We start from the raw sequence: 21,883 nt of genomic DNA on the forward strand, positions 1-21,883 counted from the left end.
CCTGATGCAGATATTCACAAACCAAATGGTGGGTATTTATAAAACAGTCTCTTCAATATGTTAGTACTACCCAGGGTGAGGCCAAATTAGGAGCTGCTGAGGCCAAATTGGGGCCAAGTGGTGTTGGGATGCAGGTATCAATTCCACTTGAGTAAATACTGTAATGTTTCTTTTGTAAATATCCACCATTTGTTTTGTAAATATTTGCACCAGATTTGAGTGGGGCCATAGTGGTGCGGCCCTAGTAGAGCGAGGTCGGTTTATGCACTCATACCTAAGAACATTTATTGCTGTCATGTCACAACTTTTGACTATTTGCAGTGCATCCATTTTCATCATTTAAAAACAGCAGAGCTTTTTATAGACATTTAATGCAGCTGCAACCTTTTGGGAAAGACAAACTGATTAAACATGCAAATATATGAAAGAAATGATATGGATTACAGCATTGACTCCATTTCATTATAACAATTTGGTCGTAACCGATCCACAAAATGATTTGATACACGATCTACAGTAGCATACAGAAATGGATTAAGTACAGAATTAATTGGTAGAGCAAATGCTGTAATCCATGGAAACAATTCAGGGGGGAGTTTTTTTACTCCAGTCTGTGCTAGAATACCCAAGGTAACAATTGGAAGCCAACACAGGAGGTCAGTCAATGCGACCGCTCCCATTTTAATGGCCATTTGCAAATCGGTTTTGAGCAAGGCGAATCCCGATTTACAAATATACACAAATAGGAGTATGTAACATATGGCAATCAACAAACATAACAGAAAGTTGAGCCCAAGGAAAAGTCCAATTGAGAAGTAATTTTCCAGTTTTGAGCCAATTTCTGTAAATGTTCGTAACTGAAGATGATCATCTGGCCTTATTTCAAAGTCATATGTTATTGTAATGTTTTTATAGTTTTCCTTATATATATTAGTTTTAGCCAATGGCAACCCAATACACACATCAGAAAATTGATACAATTTATCATCTTGTAAAGTAACAGTTATAATGCTTAAAGAAAAGCAATAGCCCATGAAATTGTTGTCATAAATACTTGTGTCCATTTGCCAAACAGCTTGTGTGTTATGAAGATTTTACGAAATGCCCAAAGTCTGTCTACAGCTATAAGGGTTAGAAAGAGAAGGGATGCTTCACTTGATAAGACTGACAGAAATCCTGCAATTTTGCAAAGTACACTGTTTCTCCAATGTTCAGCAAATGATGGAAAATGCTCACTGTAATATTGATCTACAGAGGCAATAACTAACAAATACACACCCATAAGTAAGTCTGCCAGAGCTAAATTGGTAATAAAAACAACCTGTTTGACTTGCTTTTCATGTGCTGATTTAGACAGTATTTTTTCACACCCCCAAATGAACACCACAATGTTAGCAAACAAAGCACAAAAGCCAAAAATCCATGTACAACATTTAACTGCTGTAGATGGGAGGAGCTCCTTACATGTTAAGTAAGGAGATTTCTCATTTCTTGGAGCACATTGAGATTGACTTTTTATTTCAAGAAAACAACATGTGGCTGGGTTGTCTACTTTGATGTAACTATCGTTTTGCAAATTCAACCCCAGAAAAGATTTTTTTGTAATTTTTGTTAGATTATTATATACAAGGTTTATGTATTTCATTTTGGTTAAACGAGACAGTGCATTATTGTGAATTTGTTTCAATTTATTATCGTTAAGGTCCAGAGCTATCAAATCTGTCAAATTTGCAAACTGATATGGATAAAGGCTCTCCAGCTTGTTTGCTTGTATAGTTAATAACTCTAAAGGCATTCCTTTAAATTGGTGGAAAACATCTCTTGGTATTTCAGTCAACCTGTTTTCATAGAGATGGAGCCCCTTTAAGCTTTTAAGGTCTTTAAAAAGAGCAGAGGGCAATGATTCAATGCTATTTTCATGCAGACTTAACATCTCTAGCTTTGTCAAATTATTGAAAAGGTCACTTTGTATCACATTGAGTTTATTCCCATTCAGTTGAAGTTCTCTTAATTGATGGAGATCTCTGAATACACCTGATGGTAATGATTCGATGCTATTTTCGTATAGGCCTAATATCTCTAGTTTTGTCAAATTATTGAAAAGGTCATTTTGTATCACATTGAGTTTATTCCCATTCAGTTTAAGTTCTCTTAATTGATGGAGATCTCTGAATATACCTGATGGTAGTGATTCAATACTGTTGTTATTCAGACTTAATTTCTCTAGCTTTGTCAAGTAATTGAAAAGGTCACTTTGTATCACATTGAGTTTATTCCCATGCAGCCAAAGCTCTCGCAATTTTTGGAGATCTCTGAATACACCTGATGGAAATGATTTGATGCTATTGTTACTCAGTCCTAATATCTCTAGCATTGTCAAATTATTGAAAAGGTCACTTTGTATCACATTGAGTTTGTTCCCAAACAGATAAAGCTTTTGCAATTGTTGGAGATCTCTGAATAGGCCTGATGGTATTGATTCAATGTTATTTTTATGCAGACTCAATATCTCTAGTTTTGTCAAATTATTGAAAAGGTCACTTTGTATCACATTGAGTTTATTCCTATTCAGCCAAAGCTCTCGCAATTGGTGAAGATCTATGAATACACCTGATGGTAATGATTCAATTCTATTTTCATTCAGACCTAATATCTCCAGCTTTGTCAAATTATTGAAAAGGTCACTTTGTATCACATTGAGTCTGTTCCCATGCAGCGAAAGCATTTGTAATTGATGGAGATCTCTGAATACACCTGATGGCAATGATTCAATGCTATTTTTATGCAGAGCTAATTTCTTTAGCTTTGTCAAATTTTTGAAAAGGTCACTTTTTATCACATTGAGTTTGTTTCTATACAGCCAAAGCTCTTGTAATTGTTGAAGATCTCTGAATACACCTGATGGCAATGATTCAATGCTGTTTTCATGCAGAGCTAATTTCTTTAGCTTTGTCAAATTTTTGAAATGGTCACTTTGTATCACATTGAGTTTGTTCCCATACAGCCAAAGCTCTTGTAATTGTTGAAGATCTCTGAATACACCTGATGGCAATGATTCGATGCTATTATTATATAATTGTAATATCTTTAACTTTGTCAAACTGTTGAAAAGGTCACTTTGAATCACATTGAGTTTGTTGACACACAGTACCAGTTCTTGCAGTTGATGAAGATCTTTGAATACTCCTGATGGTAATGATTCAATGTTATTTTCATTCAGACCTAATATCTCTAGTTTTGTCAAGCTATTGAAAAGGTCACTTTTTATCACATTGAGTTTGTTTCTATACAGCCAAAGCTCTTGTAATTGTTGAAGATCTCTGAATACACCTGATGGCAATGATTCAATGCTATTATTATATAATTGTAATATCTTTAACTTTGTCAAACTGTTGAAAAGGTCACTTTGTATCACATTGAGTTTGTTCCCATACAGCCCAAGCTCTCGCAATTGATGGAGATCTGTGAATACACCTGATGGTAATGATTCAATGTTATTTTCATTCAGACCTAATATCTCTAGTTTTGTCAAGCTATTGAAAAGGTCACTTTGTATCACATTGAGTTTGTTCCCATACAGCCCAAGCTCTCGCAATTGATGGAGATCCCTGAATACATCTGATGGTAATGATTCAATGCTATTTTCATGCAGACCTAATATCTCTAGTTTTGTCAAGCTATTGAAAAGGTCCCTTTGAATCACCTTGAGTTTGTTCCCATACAGCCCAAGCTCTCGCAATTGATGGAGATCTCTGAATACACCTGATGGTAATGATTCAATGCTATTTTCATGCAGACCTAATATCTCTAGTTTTGTCGAGCTATTGAAAAGGTCCCTTTGAATCACCTTGAGTTTGTTCCCATACAGCCCAAGCTCTCGCAATTGATGGAGATCTCTGAATACACCTGATGGTAATGATTCAATGCTATTTTCATGCAGACCTAATATCTCTAGTTTTGTCAAGCTATTGAAAAGGTCCCTTTGAATCACCTTAAGTTTGTTGTCATGCAGCCAAAGCTCTCGCAATTGATGACATTCTCTGAATATGCCTGATGGTAGTGAGTTAATGTTGTTGTTAGATAGATCTAGTATCTCTAACATCATTAATTCATAAAAAAGGTCTATCTGTATTTTGTTCAAATTATTAGAATCCAAGGCAAGGCGTTTTAAAGTGTAAAGATGACTGAATAAGTCATTTGGAATGACAGATAAATTATTGTGTGATAGGACTAGTGATATCAATGTAGATTTACCATATAGTATTGTTTGGTTCAGAAAGGATAGATGGTTGTTATCTAAGGATAGATGGGTTAAATTCCTTGGCAGACTTGTGGGAAAGCTTGAGAAAATATTTGATGCAATATCCAACAACAACAGTTTAGTCGGAAGGTTTCCCATTTGAGATAAATGACAATCAGGGCAAGACAATACCTTTAACATTCGCATTTGTGAAATTATATCTGGTTCTACTTCCTTAATAGTATTTCCACCTAAAAACAGTACATGTACATTGACTAACCCATCTATCCAACTATGTGAAATATACTTTAGTTCATTTACATTTAACAGTACCCATTTTAATTTGTACAAATATGAAAACGAACCAGCTTCTATTCTTGAGATTTGGTTGAAAGACAAGTCCAATGTATGAATGTTTTCTAAACCTTCGAAAATACCAGGTTCGATTCTTGTCATCTTATTCCCGCTCAACAATAAAATGATAACATCTGATCGATTGAGGAAGCATTGATGTTCAATTTGAGTGAGTTGTCTGCCAGAGAGATCCATTGCAGTTATGTTCGCGAGAATAAAAGCAGAAGATCTGCGTACTAAAAGCATGTTCTTGCTGACATACATATCTGGACAGTCAATAAAAAACATCTGGAACTGTAGGATACAAAAGCACTCATTGGGACATTCTGGGAATTCAGCTAAAAGTATATCATCTGGAAGGTCAATGTCAAATCCAGGTAGCTCATCTGGTTTGAAATATGGATCACCTTCTAATGTTATCTTGAGAGATGGGTGTAACTCTTGTAGTCTGACATAGGGAATTTCATAATATGGCATTTGATAAATCTTATCAATGATATGAACATTTTGACACAGTTGGAACTTCTCAAATGTATGAAGGTTACCTGTATCAAACCATTTGACATATTCAAAGTTGTTTGTTGATGCAATCACTCTGCTCTCCTGTATTTCCAAAATAGATGAAACTCGCATGTTGATATGTATTCTACTACAATTAAGAACTATTGCGCATGGTTGAACTGCCGCCGTAAATCCAATCCAGCCAAACGATTGATTCAAGCATTCTGCACCCGATTGAACCAGGGTAAAATAGTCAAAGATGGACCAAGACGACATCCAAAGAACATTCACAGTAATTTCTTGGTTATTAGAGGAGGACACCACAGTGTTGCACGTTTCATTCTGATATGTCTGAATTGTAAGCGTATCATTCTGGGATAGACTGAAATGTTGATTTTGACATCTTATAGTATCATTGGCTTCAATCACTTGAGATGATGCTAATTCAAAACAGATCATCACAAGTGAAAACAGGAGAAGGCAAAAACACAATGCGTGCCATCATGAAAACTGTCAGAATCGCAAACAAGATAAATTCAGATCATTGGTTTCAAGAATTGAGTTCAAAACAGCATCAAGTTTATTTCTTACCATAGCGAGGTTTTTTTTTTGCTTAAAGTTCCCTTTAATGCAGCACTGTTCTTAGCTATATTAACATGATGAGGTGATATATTCACTCCAATCCTATGGAGTGAATGTTGGACAAGTTAACTTTCACGCTTCCAGCAAAAACTCACGTAATGACTATACACCTTACAAACAGTATGTCATTAATTCCAAGATCATCCATTGCTCCGTGCATTTGTTAGATAATTTCTGCAAAATATGTGCAATCTTTATGCTCCATGCATGGATCCTGTTAACCACATAATCCATTCAAATTGGCTGCTGATGAAAAAGCAATGATTCTTTCACGATAACAGTTCCACCTTATCCAGTGTGCAAAATTGTATGTATTCTCTCCTCAAAATTAAATCTTGCCAGCCTTTCAAGTTCTATATCTTCAATAGTACCCATCCAATACAGTTGTCACTACCATGGTTTATACACCAGTTGAATTCAATGTTGAAACTACATGTAATTCATGCGTACAGTTCCTTCATGCAGTAGAAGAAAGGGTCAACCTGTTTGTGTAATTTCAGTAATTATATATGGAAAGGCCTAATGTGTGGTCTTTTCATTCAGCAGGTACAATTTGTAAGGCTCGCTAATCACAGATAATAGTGAATGTCAAAACTGGTAATTTCAAGGGGAATTCCAATTCAAGTTATAATTTCCTTATATTGCGCAATGGTTTAAAGGGGATTATTAGATATTTTTCTGTATGAAATAATTTGTCTCTCTACATGATAGTAATAAATAGAGGAAAATTCCAATGTCTGGCTCTCTCATTCAGCAGGTACAATTTGTGAGGTAATTACAGATAATAGTGAATGGCAACACAGGTAATTTCAAGGGGAATTCCAATTGAAGTATTTTGTCTTTACCAGATTTTGTCTTTAGCAGGTTTTATCTTTACAAGAATTGTCTAATGCCAGATTTTGTCTTTAGCAGATTTTGTCTTTACTATATTTTGCCTAATACCGGACTTGGCTTGACCAGATTTTGTCTTGACCAGATTTTGTCTTAACCAGATTTTGTCTTAACCAGATTTTGTCTTACCAGATTTTGTATTTACCAGATTTTGTCTTAACAAGATTTTGTCTTGACCTATATTGCTTTTGCCATTACTATTTGTTTGATTCAGTAGCACAGCTATGCTTGTTCCAAAAAGGCAGAAATCAGAATTTTTGGTTGATCTGGTCTACCAAATCACTGATAGTTCCTTTAATCTGTTACACCTGTATCTATCGGGATATTGTCTGTAGCCAATTCATGCATGCATTTCCTTATATTGCACAATAATTTAACCTGTTGGCACTTGTCTATATTGTATGTATTGTATTGTATTCAAAACGTCCAAAGGAACAATCATGATTGTGATTTTGAGAATTCCCCAAACTTTTGTGTGAAAGGGGTAATGAACTTGCAAAGTGTGTGTCAACCATGCATGCACGCCAGCAGCCAGGTAACTTGGTTTGAAACTTACACAGAATGGGTTACTTGTATCATGCCATTTTTGCTTTAATAATTGTGATTATAAATGGTAGAAAGTCCCAATATCAGTATTAGTGGTAATTTTTGCGCTTGTAATTGTTCACGCTTTGCCGATTTTGAACTACATTGCTTGTTTTTAATTTTGGGATTTTGAGTTTTCTTACATTGACCTATACATTAAAAGAACATATTTGTGCATTTTATTTTCATGGTAGCTGTGTTGCATGTGAAAAGCGCAAAAATTATTGTACTGTGAAAATGACCACTTTTACAGTATTCTGGTACAATAAGGTTGCAAGGTTTATAAATACCCACAGATAATGCTTATCAGGTTGATTTCATGAACCAGAGATTGTGACTCAACACAACTGTTTGCACCTACAGTACAGGCACAGATCCAAGTTTTTGAAAGCCGGACAAACTATTTTCTGCTTGCTTCACTTGTCCAAATTGGTTGTCTAATATATCTTTTTATGATGGCCATGGGGATGAGCTCAAAGGGGTTGGGAAATTGTGCAAATAAGGGAGGGGGAAATGACACATATTTTCTGCATATTTTTAACAGATTTTCTGTGTGCCGAGTACGTGTATTTTGTGAGTTAGAGTTGGAGTTAGTTACTTTCTAGAGTTCCAATTAGAGTTATGAGTTGCATATTACAGTTTGAGTTGAAATAGTTTGATTTTCATTTTAGAGTTAGAGATATAGGTTGGATTTTTATTTAATTTAGAGATTTTAGATCATATGAGGTCAAAACTACATTAATTAATGTATTTTTATGTTTTAGAATTGATGCCAAAGTATGGCAGCAAAGTCTCTCATTTTCAGGATACCAGGTCAAGATTTGTACTCTTTTGATTTACATTATTAGACAGGAATTGTGATTTCAGATTTCAGAAACAGGTCTGTAATTCAACACCAGGGAGTTTCATGTTGTGTGTAAGATACATTTATAATTCTACACCCAAATGCTGTTCACAATTTAGGTAAAAAGGTGGATGGACTATATGTAGGGGATGACCCTTACATTTCACAAAGATTAAATAAGATAGGATTGATCTAAATTCATACAGAAAATAAGATTGGCAGTGGCGGCTCTACAGGGTTGGGGGGAAAGGGGGCATTTGCCCTTCAAATATTTTTCTTGCCCCCCCCCCCCCCCCACTTTTGAGGCAAAACCCCAAAAATTATGTAAATTTCCACTTTGTGCGGCAGGGGGCATTGGACTACAAGAAACACACTGTGACATGATCAATGAATTTGAAAGCATAAGAAGGTATTGGTAGAAAAACACAAACAGTGATCTGATTTATTTTTTAAAAACTTTACTAGACCACAAAATAACAAGGTCAACTTTCTCATTTTCTCATACTCATGCTACAAACTATTCAATCGCAATGATGCCCAGGGCATATAGGTATAACTTGGAAAACAGAGGAATAAGCTGTGTGTATGGTTGTATAAACCAAGAAATGATTTGTTTTATTCATATAATATACAGTTTAAATTATGAACATGCCTTTGAATGCATCGTCTTTTCATAAAACATTTTTTGACCCATGCATCATTGTTGAATACACACTTTTTAATTTTCACACTTTCATTCTTTCAACATCATTAATTTTAGGAATCCTTAATTATATGTACATAAATCACCTAATTTTGCCAGCTTCCCTTGTTTCTTACTTATGTTATATTTATAAGGTATGAGAGCCCAAACTGGCCTCACTCTAGTCCTGGCCTCACTCTAGTCAGGCCACCTCATTCTGGCCCTACTCAAATCAGGCATAGATATTTACAAAACAAATGGTGGAACATTTACAAAACAGTCTTCAATATTAGTACTAGTGGAGGACAAATTGGAAACTGCTGTGGCCAAAGTTTGGCCAAGTTGTAGGTATCAATTCCAGTTATCCACCATTTGTTTTGTAATTATATATGTGTACACCAGATTTGAATGGGCTATATCCTTAAATGTACATAAGTCACCTAATTTTGACAGCTTGCCCATTGTTTCTTATACCACTTATTCTATCTGTGTAAGGTATGAGTGCATAAACTGGACTCGCTCTAGAGGGGCCACCTCACTCTGGCCCTACTCATAAAATGTACATAAATCACCTAATTTTGTCAGCTTACCCAATATTTCTAGTATAACACTTATTTTATCTTTGTAAGGTATGAGAGCATAAACCAGCCACACTTTAATGGGACCACCTCACTCTGGCCCTACTCAAATCACCTAATTTTGTCAGCTTACCCATTGTTTCTTATACCATTTATTCTATCTTTGTAGGGTATGAGTGCACAGACTGGCCTCACTCTAGTGGGGCCACCTCATTCTGACCCTACTCAAATCTGATGCAGATATTCACAAAACAAATGGTGGGTATTCATAAAACAGTCTTCAATATGTTAGTACTACCCAAGGCCAAACGATATTGATTAAATACTGTAGTATTTGTTTGTAAATATCCATCATTTGTTTTGTAAATATGTACACCACATTTGAGTGGGGCCATAGTGGTGCAGCCCTAGTAGAGTGAGGTTTGTGTACACATACCTAATAAGTACATTTACATATCATGTCACACTTTTGACTGTTTTCAGAGTTTGCAATCTTATTTCATTATTTGAAAACAGCAGAACTTTTTGTAGACATTTTTGATTTAATACAGCTACAACCTTTTGGGAAAGTCAAACTGATTAAACATGCAATTTTGAAAATAAATGAAATGGACTACAACATTGTCTCCATTTCATTGTAACAATTTGGTCGTAATCGATGTACAAAATGATTTGATACACGATCTACAGTAGCATACAGAAATGGATTAAGTACGGAATTAATTGGTAAAGCAAATGCTGTAATCCATGGAAACCATTCAGGGGGGAGTTCTTTTACTCCAGTCTGTGCTAGAATACCTAAGGTAACAATTGGAAGCCAACACAGGAGGTCAGTCAATGCGACCGCGCCCATTTTAATGGCCATTTGCAAATCGGTTTTGAGCAAGGCGAATCCCGATTTACAAATATACGCAAATAGGAGTATATAACATATGGCAATCAACAAACACAACAGAAAGTTGAGCCCAAGGAAAAGTCCAATTGAGAAGTAATTTTCCAGTTTTGAGCCAATTTCTGTAAATGTTCGTAACTGAAGATGATCATCTGGCCTTATTTCAAAGTCATATGTTATTGTAATGTTTTTATAGTTTTCCTTATATATTTTAGTTTTAGCCAATGGCAACCCAATACACACATCAGAAAATTGATACAATTTATCATCTTGTAAAGTAACAGTTATAATGCTTAAACAAAAAGCAATAGCCCATGAAATTGTTGTCATAAATACTTGTGTCCATTTGCCAAACAGCTTGTGTGTTATGAAGATTTTACGAAATGCCCACAGTCTATCTACAGCTATAAGGGTTAGAAAGAGAAGGGATGCTTCACTTGATAACACTGACAGAAATCCTGCAATTTTGCAAAGTACACTGTTTCTCCAATGTTCAGCAAATGAAGGAAAATACTCACTGTAATATTGATCAACAGATGCAATAACTAACAAATACACACCCATAAGTAAGTCTGCCAGAGCTAAATTGGTAATAAAAACAACTTGTTTCACTTGCTTTTCATCTGCTGATTTAGACAGTATTTTTTCACACCCCCAAATGAACACCACAATGTTAGCAAACAAAGCACAAAAGCCAAAAATCCATGAACAACACTTAACTGCTGTAGATGGGAGGAGCTCCTTACATGTTAAGTAAGGAGATTTCTCATTTCTTGGAGCACATTGAGATTGACTTTTTATTTCAAGAAAACAACATGTGGCTGGGTTGTCTACTTTGATGTAACTATCGTTTTGCAAATTCAACCCCAGAAAAGATTTTTTTGTAATTTTTGTTAGATTATTATATACAAGGTTTATGTATTTCATTTTGGTTAAACCAGACAGTGCATTATTGTGAATTTGTTTCAATTTATTATTGTTAAGGTCCAGAGCTATCAAATCTGTCAAATTTGCAAACTGATATGGATAAAGTCTCTCCAGCTTGTTTGCTTGTATAGTTAATACCTCTAAAGGCATTCCTTTAAATTGGTGGAAAACATCTCTTGGTATTTCAGTTAACCTGTTTTCATAGAGATGGAGCCCCTTTAAGCTTTTAAGGTCTTTAAAAACAGCAGAGGGCAATGATTCAATTTCATTGTTATTCATACCTAATGCCTCTAACTTGGTCAATCCACTGAAAATGTCACTTTGTATCACCTTGAGTTTGTTCCCATACAGTGCAAGTTCTCGTAATTGATAAAGGTCTCTGAATACACCTGATGGTAATGATTCAATGTTATTTTCATTTAGACCTAATTTCTCTAGCTTTGTCAAATTATAGAAAAGGTCACTTTGTATCACATGGAGTTTGTTCCTATACAGATAAAGCTTTTGCAGTTGATAAAGATCTCTGAATACACCTGATGGTAATGATTCAATGTTATTTTCATTTAGACCTAATTTCTCTAGCTTTGTCAAATTATAGAAAAGGTCACTTTGTATCACATGGAGTTTGTTCCTATACAGAGAAAGCTTTTGCAGTTGATGAAGATCTCTGAATACACCTGGTGGTAATGAATCAATGTTATTTTCATTCAGAGCTAACATCTCTAGCTTTGTCATATTATTGAAAAGGTCATTTTGTATCACATTGAGTTTGTTCTCATACAGATAAAGTTCTCGTAATTGATGGAGATCTCTGAATACGCCTGATAGTAATGATTTAATACTATTTTTATCTAGCCATAATATCTGTAGCGTTGTCAAATTATTGAAAAGGTCACTTTGTATCACATTGAGTTTGTTCCCAAGCAGATCAAGTACACATAATTGATGGAGATCTCTGAATATACCTGATGGTAGTGATTCAATGCTATTTTCATTCAGAGCTAATATCTCCAGCTTTGTCAAATTATTGAAAATGTCAATTTGTATCACATTGAGTTTGTTCCCATACAGGTAAAGCTCTCGCAATTGATGGAGATCTCTGAATACACCTGATGGTAATGATTCAATGCTATTTTCATTCAGAGCTAATATCTCCAGCTTTGTCAAATTATTGAAAAGGTCACTTTGTATCACATTGAGTTTGTTCCCAAGCAGATCAAGTACACATAATTGATGGAGATCTCTGAATATACCTGATGGTAGTGATTCAATACTGTTGTTACTCAGACTTAATTTCTCTAGTTTTGTCAAACTGTTGAAAAGGTCACTTTGTATCACATTGAGTTTGTTCCTATATAAATGAAGTTCTCTTAATTGATGAAGATCTATGAATACACCTGATGGTAATGATTCAATGTTATTTTCATTCAGACCTAATATCTCTAGCTTTGTCATAAAACTTTAAGATCATCTTAAGTCAGACTTAAGATGAATTAATTCATCTTAAGTCTTGAACTCCTCTTAACTTTAAGATTAATCTTATCTTCTATATTATAAAACAACTTAAGATGAATATCCTTCTTAAGTTGCCTCTAAACTTAAGAGGGGGTCAGGGGCCTCTTAACTTGTGGGGATTCATCTTAAGTCTCAGAGGTCAAATTTTGGCGGGAAATTTTTAATCAAAACAAATGCACTACTAATAGGAAGGTTGGATTTTATTGTCAAATATGGCAATGTTTTGGAGGAATCAGCTGCAAGTTCTAAAAATACACGAAAGGAGAGAGTATAAGAGACTGGATTCACCCACTGGATAAATGGAATGGCCCAGAAAAATTGCTCTGTTGAGTCCCTAAGTGCTTCAATATTATCATCATGCATCACATTGAGTGATTGACTGCACACTGCTTGCACTCACGCACGGTACAGCGGACTTGGAATTTCTTGTGGTTTCACTTGAATTTGACAGTTATGCAGTCGAAAGTCTACAGCCATTATCAACAGGAAAGGTACTATTATTAAACTTGGTTATTAAACTAAATTATAAATGGCAAGTAAGCTTAATCAGTTAAGCTTAATTGTACATCATGTGGTTAAGGCTTAAGCTTAATTTCAGTTGGGGTTTAAAAGTTTATTACACTGTTTTGCAAAGACCTTTTAGCACTCTGGTGGACCGATCGCGTTTGCATAAAAAACAAGTTACACCTGCGTCATGCCAGCGTGCGTGCGCGGGGATCACACGACGGTTGTGATTCAATTGAGAATCACAAGTCAACCCGCTTGCTCAAGAAACACTAGCAACGAATTTGCTCACGGATGGATTGCCCTCGCATTCGTGCGTTAGAGAATATGCCCGAACATGGCGAACAACAACCCGCGTGACCCAACTTCATCATGTTTTATACTACATCACTGAGCGATAGGCTAGCGATTGGTTTTAATTTTAGCCAATGATAGAGCGCGCTTTTGCGTTGGGAAAGTGCACTGTGCCTTTATTGGTCAAATACCAATTGCTCGTCGATCATCGATGAAGTATAAATTCAGTTGTAAACCGCACCAAATCAGGGCAATGTGAAAGGTCTTTGCAAATAAATATGTAAAAGAGCTTAGAACAATTTAATGCCAAGGCCTATTCACTACTTGCACTCAAACTGACATCACATGAAAGGAATAATTTCATTCATGTGTGTTGCCAGTTGGAAGCTCTCCTTGCACATTGTGCATGCACAGTGCTGAAATTTTGGTTGGCCAAGCGAAGTGTTGTGATTGATAAAGCGTGATTCCAGCGGGGTCTCCCCGTCAGTGAGAACCACCGTCAGTCTGAATTTTTAGGGTTAGGAACCCTAAGACAGAGCCATGTACTGATGTAGCTCTGTAACAAACCCTCACCCTAAAAATTCGGACTGAGTGACGGTGGTTCAGACTGACGGTGTTTCAGACTGACAGGGTGTGCCCATTCCAGCGCATGTGTGCAGGACCTTTATTGTGCAATTTGTTTATATTTGCTGAGAGTGTACTTCCACGATGTGTGGAACTCGCAACTCGTAGACGTACATGTAGGTCCCACAATGCGAACATAGCAGAATTAACATGGCATAAATCATTTGGTAATTATATGTGTTGTCGTATGCGACTTGTCAACATTGCAAAAATACACTCAAAGGTTACAGCAAAATACCGTACCGTACCATGATCTAAATTAGGCAATATGTCTCCAGCCACAATTAGGCTGGGCCTGCATTGGTCTCATGATAGCTGTTTAAAAGAATACAGCCTATAAAAATTTCAAGTGCAACAGAAAAAGTACCGTGCACTGTCTATGCAGATAGTTATCTATTTGCAACAGCCATTGTACTTCAAAACCCTAAAATTGACATTCAGGTTAGGAACAAATCATGTTAGGCCGTATAAAATTAATGTTTTGGTTCTCGTCCAGAGGATTTTTATAAATTGATGAGGGAGGGAGGTGTTTTTTTTTTCAATGTAAAATTAGCATTGTCACTGTCAGTAGTTTTCGGTCTTCTCCAACAGTGCTCGAGGAAACGATGAGGCCCTTTTTTTTTTCAAATGTGATATTCTGAGGGATAAACTCCACTATATTACCACAAAAAGACTTGGAAGTGATGCTTGTTCTCTAATAAACTTATTTATATGTATGAAGATTTCATAAATCATTCCAAAGTCTAAAAAATTGAAAAATCTATAAAAAAAAATTTACACGGCCTTAACTATAGGCTGCGATTTTCTGTAATTTCGTGCCTGGGTTTCCTATAATTTATAGTGGGTACCTGGGCACTCGGGATGGATCAAGTCAAATTGGAATGTAAAATTTGTACTTATTTTCTTTAAATGGTCTCCCCGGGTACCGTACCCGGCCGGTACCTATCGTAAATTACATGTAGGGAACCTTGCTACAAAAATTACCTGAAAATCACACCCTTAGTAGTTTACATGATTTTTGCCTTAAGAACCTGAATGACAATTTTCATAAATTACGTATTGTTGTATAAAAACAATGTTAAAAATTAGTTCCTAGTGCCCTGGGCGGTTAATGGAACTAATATGGACTACATGGTTTGTATGTATTTTATGAAAAATTGTGATGCCTGGGTACAAAAATTGGATGCATGACCCCCTGAAGGACATCATAAAACAATTGATATTTGTGACATGATCAAGAGGAATGAGTCGCATGTCGGCCCTGGTCAAGAATGAGTTTTACACATGTTTCTCAAGAGGACATACAACTTTTCTTTGTGAAACTACGTCAATTTATCAATCGCTGAAAACAATATCACTATTACCGACATCCGACTCATTTCCCTTGATCGTGTCACATTTGTACTTCAATGGTGTAAATCAACCACAATTTTATGCTGTGTACTTTTGAACACTTGAAAATGACGTCTTACAGTCTTAATATTTTTCTTTTTAAATCTTAAAAAAAAAAGTTTAAAAAAACCTAATTCCTCATGTTTTTGAAACTGCCATGGGCTTTGAGGCATAACTTTTTTTTAAAGCTTCTGTCCTTCGGGGGGTCGTATATTCGATTTTTGTACCCAGGCATCACACTTGAGCAGGACTTGATTCCCCTTTCCTGGGTATTATAAAATATGTACCATATTAGTTCCATTAAAAGCCATCAACAATACGTAAAAAAGGCACAAAATATCAGTGTGTCATATGTTTCAGACCATGATTCAGATCATTTGCATGCGCAGATTATTAACGAATATCACAGTTTGCTTGTTGTAAAGTCATTGGATAGGCACTTAGGGGCATGGGCTTTTAAGGGAATGAAAACTACATTGCATTTCAAGGATATGATTAAGATTATTAAAATTTTCAATCTTCTCTAATTTCTCAAATACAGGAAAATGTACTCTCAATGTTCAACTTGTCTGCAACAGAATCCTCAATGTGGTACGTTGGACAAGCAGCATACACACTCATGGGCGTCATATTTTGCAGGAGAGTTATCTTAAGCTTTTGAAAATGCTGTGAGAATGGATGTAGGGACTCCGCTAATGCTTTAAAACCATGGCTGATGACTCCGATTCAAAACCCACTCACAGAAGCAGAGGAAGAATAAAATAGGTATTGAAATTTTTTTCTATTTTTCCCAATTTTTGGGAATGGGATGATAATCATTCCTCAAATCTGTGAGATTAGAAAATTTTCCCAAAATTTGGCATTTTGCCTTCAAAATAGTGGAAGTTCTTAGAATGCAGGAGGATAACTGGCACCGGGGTCGGGAGACACTCACTAAAAATGGGTGACAGGAATGTGTGGCTACATTGACCCCCATTTTTCAACTCCCTCTCACGCAACAACCCACCTTTATTTGTTTCACCGAAATCCCTCTCACCCAATGACCCCCTCCTTTGTTTTCCTGTCACCAAAAGACCGCCTTTTTCAAAAATATTGGGAAATTTCTGACTGAGTGACCTCTGTTTTTTTTCATTATATTTCTTTAAATTTTTTTAAATTAAAAATTTTTTTTTTTGTATTTTGACCCAAAAATTTCCCCGGTCTAATTGAATGACCCCCTTTTTTGGTAAGATATTCCACAGTCTCACGGAAAGACCCCTTTTCCGAGCAGGCAAATCCCGGGAATAACCTGTGAGGATGGTCATGGATTGGCAACCATGAATGCTTTATGGCACTGTTACAACCACAACACTAACCCACTAGATCTCTGTGATATCAATTATGCATTCAATTTTTTTTAAATACCTATATTTTTAAAGCAGCAATCAGAAGAGGTTAGAAAAATATGCGGAAATAAATAAAATATTTAGAAATAAAATACAGGCCTATATGTATTGGTAAAAAGCTGAACGTCTATGCTTGAACTTGTCTAGTTTACACTAAAAATATTACCATAAATTCTGTGTAATTATATAAGAATGATTATATATTTTTCTCTCTCTCTCTCTCTTCATTTGTTTCTAGGTGATACCAGCCTCTAAAGTGAATAAAGTGCCTGTATGCATGCCATGGCAATTGTCGGTGCTGCATTCTTTTCAACATCAGACTGACTAGTGCTGGAGAATTTTGATGCAACACACTAAAGAACTATTCAAATATCACTTGTGTAATTATTTCATACACTCATATATCAAAGCAGCCAATCAGAAGCGGTTAGAAAAATTTGCGGACTGCATTAATTGTGCGTACTATGCGCGAGTGCTTTTCATGCGTTAGCATCGCATAGGATTGATTAATTTTTCAGGCAGGTTGATGCATATATAGTTGTTTCTATTTTCCAACATTTTTAGTGATAATTTTTTTAAAACAGCAAAAATTACAGGTTTGATTTTCTCTTGTGTATCAAATAGGTTAATAAATGCGTATCACTAATTGCTATACTTGTTATTATACAAAATAATGCACTTGCACAGAGATGTTGATGCATCTAATGCACCCCCCCCCCCCCTTCGGGGCTTGTGAATTTAGACCCATCAACATCTCAGTACAAGTGCATTATTTCACTCCTAACAAGTTATACATGTTTATTACCCTATAATTAAGACCATTAAAGGTTTAAAGTACAATTAAAGTTGGTTTCCTAAAAATGTTCATATATGAGCCTGACCCCTCAGATGGGGTGTTTGGTAAAAGTTAGGGGGGATGGGTGCAAAGCTGCACTGCTACCAGAGATAGTTGACATCATGGGCTGCACAAATGACAAAAATGCATGATAGCAATTGAATCGGAGTAGCTTTTGGCGGGAAAAGGTCATCAAACTTTACATAGGATCAAATTTCAAAGTTACTCGAATTGGGTTGAAAACCATAAATTTCTAATGTATTTCTCTCAGGATTCAGAAAATGTATAGTTTGACCTATCTAGGACCGTGGGGCGTACTGCTCTTGAGTTGTAACAGAAAGGTCAACGGTCACATTTTTGGCTCTATGGTGGTCAAAACATCAAAGTGCTCGGATTTTGCCAAAAGAGGTATCAAATTGTTTGTTTTGATAAAACAATTCAAATAAAGATAAGATTGCAACATCTAGGATGATTTGTTACCTAGAAAACACAGGAAATTGGTAAGGCTTATTGACCTTGACCTATTTACTTACTCCCTCTGTGGAAGACTTTTGAAAATCTTTCAGAGATATGGCAGTGTTTCAATTGGAATAGCCCATTTTTGAGATAAATTGATGTGCATGCATTTGTGACAACTTTTGTGAAACTTTCATGGGATGGTAACCGGTAACATGATTGAATTGGGGGGGGGGGCACTCAACTTAGAAGTGACAGGTATGTGCCTACCAGCTTTGAGTTGGGGCCTATCCTATCGCCTATAAATATTATTTTTAAAAAGGGTAAGGGTCATTGGGTACAAAAAAATTGAGAAAAAAATGGGTCATTTGGTATCAGGTAAAATTTTTCCCATTTTCCCCCTAAAATGTGAAAAACAAGAATTTTAGAGTTCCTAACATTTTTATGGCATTTTGTGATAAAATTATAAGGGACTCATTGGTTAGCCAAACTTAATGAACATAGCCCTGTCGATATTTATTATTGAAAAACCTGCTTCTTCCAAATCCAACATTAAATCACCGTGAATTTATCAACTGTTATTAAAGTTTGTTCGAGCTATATAATTGGCAAAAATTATTTGGTTTTTGTTACTGCACATGTCAATAAAGTCCTAAATTCACAAAAGCATGTGTCAGTCACGCATTACGTGTAGTATTTGTGTTGTGCCCAAGTGCGTGCATGCCAATCTAATGAATCTATATCTGTATGTGATGTTACGCCCATTTTTTTGCCAATTATAAGCGGAACAAACCTAGATGGATCTTGTGTTGTATTTTGATGAGGCAGTCTTGTACAGACACTGGAAACTGTTTGTTATTATTATCAACAATCATTTTGATATAGCATGTATTTGCTGCTGGTTGCTCTATATACTAGTAGTATTCAAGATTGCAACCAGATTGAAACCACATGAATTAATTAAGTACCAAGTTGTTCTAAACTATAGCAATAAAACTGAATAAATGTTGATGCATTAATATACAAGTTTCTTGTGACCATTTTATGTAGAAAGTGCATCTGTAGGTCAGTCAGGCACCCTTCGATGTACCCTTAATCCATTTGACTATCTCCTGCTATCCTTTATACCCGGGTTTATACCCTTTACCATGTAATCTTCACCAAACCCTTAAGGGGGTACTACACCCCTGACCAATTCTGTGCATAGTTTTGCATTTTTTCTCAAAAAAATATAGCGCATTGGTGACAAGTAAGATATGTATGGGGCAAGGACTACAACTACTGTACTGAAAATTCAGCAACTCAAGGGAAGTAGTTATTGATTTATTGATCAAATATTGGTTTTCCCTCATTTTTGACTGTAACTCCACAACTGTTGTCTATGCTGAAGTTTAAATTTCCAGTGCAGTAGTTGTAGTCCTTGCCCCAATAATATACAAAATATCTTACTTGTCACCAATACGCTATAATTTTTGAGAAAAATGCAAAAATAAGCACAAAATTGGGCAGGGGTGTAGTACCCCCTTAAGCCTAACCTCATTCCTTCTACTTAACCATGTACCCAATATGCGGTGGAATTAGCAGGGGGACACGTCCGTCCCCGGCCCGCTAAATTTTACAAAATCATAATACAAGTTATAGACCCTAAATTACTTGATAGGTTGGAAACCAGAGAAATATTGCTACTGAAAAAAATCCTAGCAATGCATATACATCCCTGGCTGTCCTATAGAAGCAAAAGTAATTAAAATTTACAACTTTATCCAGCTTTGATTTATTTTTAGTAGCAGCATTTCTCCGATTTCCAACCTTGAATAACAAGTAATTTTAGTGTAACTTTTTTTTCTTTTTTTTTTGGGGGGGGGGGGTACCCGAATTCCCACCCAAAAATTCAATCGGGTACCCAAGAACATAATTAGCCGTTAGGTGAGAGCATAAGGTTTTTTGGAGTTACTGTTAACACATTTTGTTATGATGAGAAAACAGACATTTTGATGAGAAACAGCCAAAAATTAAAAAAAAAATTGGATGAGAAAAAATTGCTGTTTGTGGACTGTGGAGAGATAAGATTTTCTCATCGTAGTGTGTTTATCATTATTTCTTTTTTTCATTTTCATCGTTTCACATCAAAATGTCTGTTTTCTTATCCAAAACTTCATCTACTGCATCTAGTACTTGGCCAGTACTCTCCATAACGGAGGAACTGACATACTTCACTTTGATGATGAGACAGAACATAATTCACATAGAGGAACTTGAACCCAAAAGTGGGATGGCTTTTTTAATAGGCCAATCAAATTAAGGAAAATCAGGGTTTAACCCAGCACTAACTGCAACATAAACCATTTAATCGCCATTCATTTCAGAAAAGTATAGGCCTATTACAGAAAATATCAAAAGTCCAAGTAGTGGAACAGTGCCTAATTTGCATAAATCCAAAATCCACTTATGCAGGGGAGAAATTTCAAAGTTGGTCAAATCTTGTTAGAAACCATACCAATATTTTGCTCTCATCATAAGGATACAGAAAAGTATAGTTTGTCCAGTCTCTGACATGGAGTTCTTGCGTTACAGGCAAATAGGTCAAAGGTCAAATTTTGGGTCCACAGTCGTTTACAATGGAAATATGCTCCAATTTTAATCCAACTGGTCTCAAGTTGTTCCTTTGGCAAAAATAAATCAAAATGAGAAAAGTTGCATTGTTTTGGATGTTTTGTTTTAACATCATAAAATAGGTCAAGGTTAATGGAATTTGATCTTCTTTGCCATGTTACCAGGGTAACAAATCACTTGAGATATGGCAAACAATTCTTTTTATTAAATGCTTTTGCAAGCGGAACAATACGAGACCATTTTTTTTCAAAATCGGAGAATATTTCATTTTTTTCCCCAGTAGAGTCCAAATTTAGACATTTATCCTTTTCCCCTTAAACTCAAGAAATGTACATCTGAGATAGGTCAAACTATACTATTTCTGAATCCTTAAATACATTGGTGTGGTTTTTAGCAAGATTTGACCAAATTTGAAATTTCACCCCCTGCATAAGCGCCGAAGCGGCTATTTTGGATTAATGCAAATTAGGCACTGTTCCACTACTTGGATTTTTGGGGACTTTTGATATGCTTTTGTGTTAGCTTTTAGGGAGATGGATGCATGCAAAATGGATTCTGTTGCAATTAGAGATGGGTGATTTTGTTAATTTGATTGGCCTATAACCCTAAGCAGTTTTTATACCAATAGAGTGTATGTTATCAAAAACACTAAAACACACAAAACATAATGCTACTTCAAATCATAAGTACATTTTGGAAATCATTTTATTTATTGCATAAACAAACGTTCACTACAAACCTGCTTCACATTTTGATTGTTATGATAACCTTTAAGAGGAAGCCCCACCAGAGCAGTTCTGGGGTGAACCAAATCTGCCATGTTATCAAATTTTAATTTGATTAAAATCAGTGACAAGGTTATCTCTGAATTTGACAGGTGCTAATTTATGTTTTAATGTTATTGCATTAGCACCTGTCAAATTCAGAGATGACCTTGTCACTGATTAATTTGATAACCAAGCATATTTGGTTCACCCCAGAAGAATCAGAACCCCACTTGTGGGTTTACAACTTTACGCTAAACACGCTCTCAAAATGTTACAACTGCCGTTCTTCTCTGCCAAAAACTGTAGCCATTCACCCAATTTCATGTTTACGCCACAAACTGCGCCAAATCGGGGCAATGCGA

General features: G+C 35.7%; 2 protein-coding genes and 1 long non-coding RNA gene across 3 annotated transcripts in view; 2 read left to right on the forward strand and 1 right to left on the reverse strand.

The window, feature by feature from the left end:
- LOC140141690 (general transcription factor 3C polypeptide 3-like) overlaps positions 1-21,883 on the forward strand; it is a 189,965-nt gene that overhangs the window by 100,588 nt on the left and 67,494 nt on the right.
- Positions 1,013-5,481, reverse strand: LOC140141581 (uncharacterized). Its single transcript, XM_072163493.1, has one exon. The coding sequence runs from the start codon at positions 5,369-5,371 to the stop codon at positions 1,013-1,015; it is 4,359 nt and encodes a 1,452-aa protein (XP_072019594.1). The 5' UTR covers positions 5,372-5,481.
- Positions 12,799-17,127, forward strand: LOC140140829 (uncharacterized). The gene is made up of 3 exons (XR_011857301.1): positions 12,799-13,142; positions 16,007-16,230; positions 17,089-17,127. It is a non-coding gene; the product is annotated as an uncharacterized lncRNA (long non-coding RNA).

This window comes from Amphiura filiformis, chromosome 19 (genome assembly GCF_039555335.1).
Source record: "Amphiura filiformis chromosome 19, Afil_fr2py, whole genome shotgun sequence".
Lineage (NCBI taxonomy): Eukaryota > Metazoa > Echinodermata > Ophiuroidea > Amphilepidida > Amphiuridae > Amphiura > Amphiura filiformis.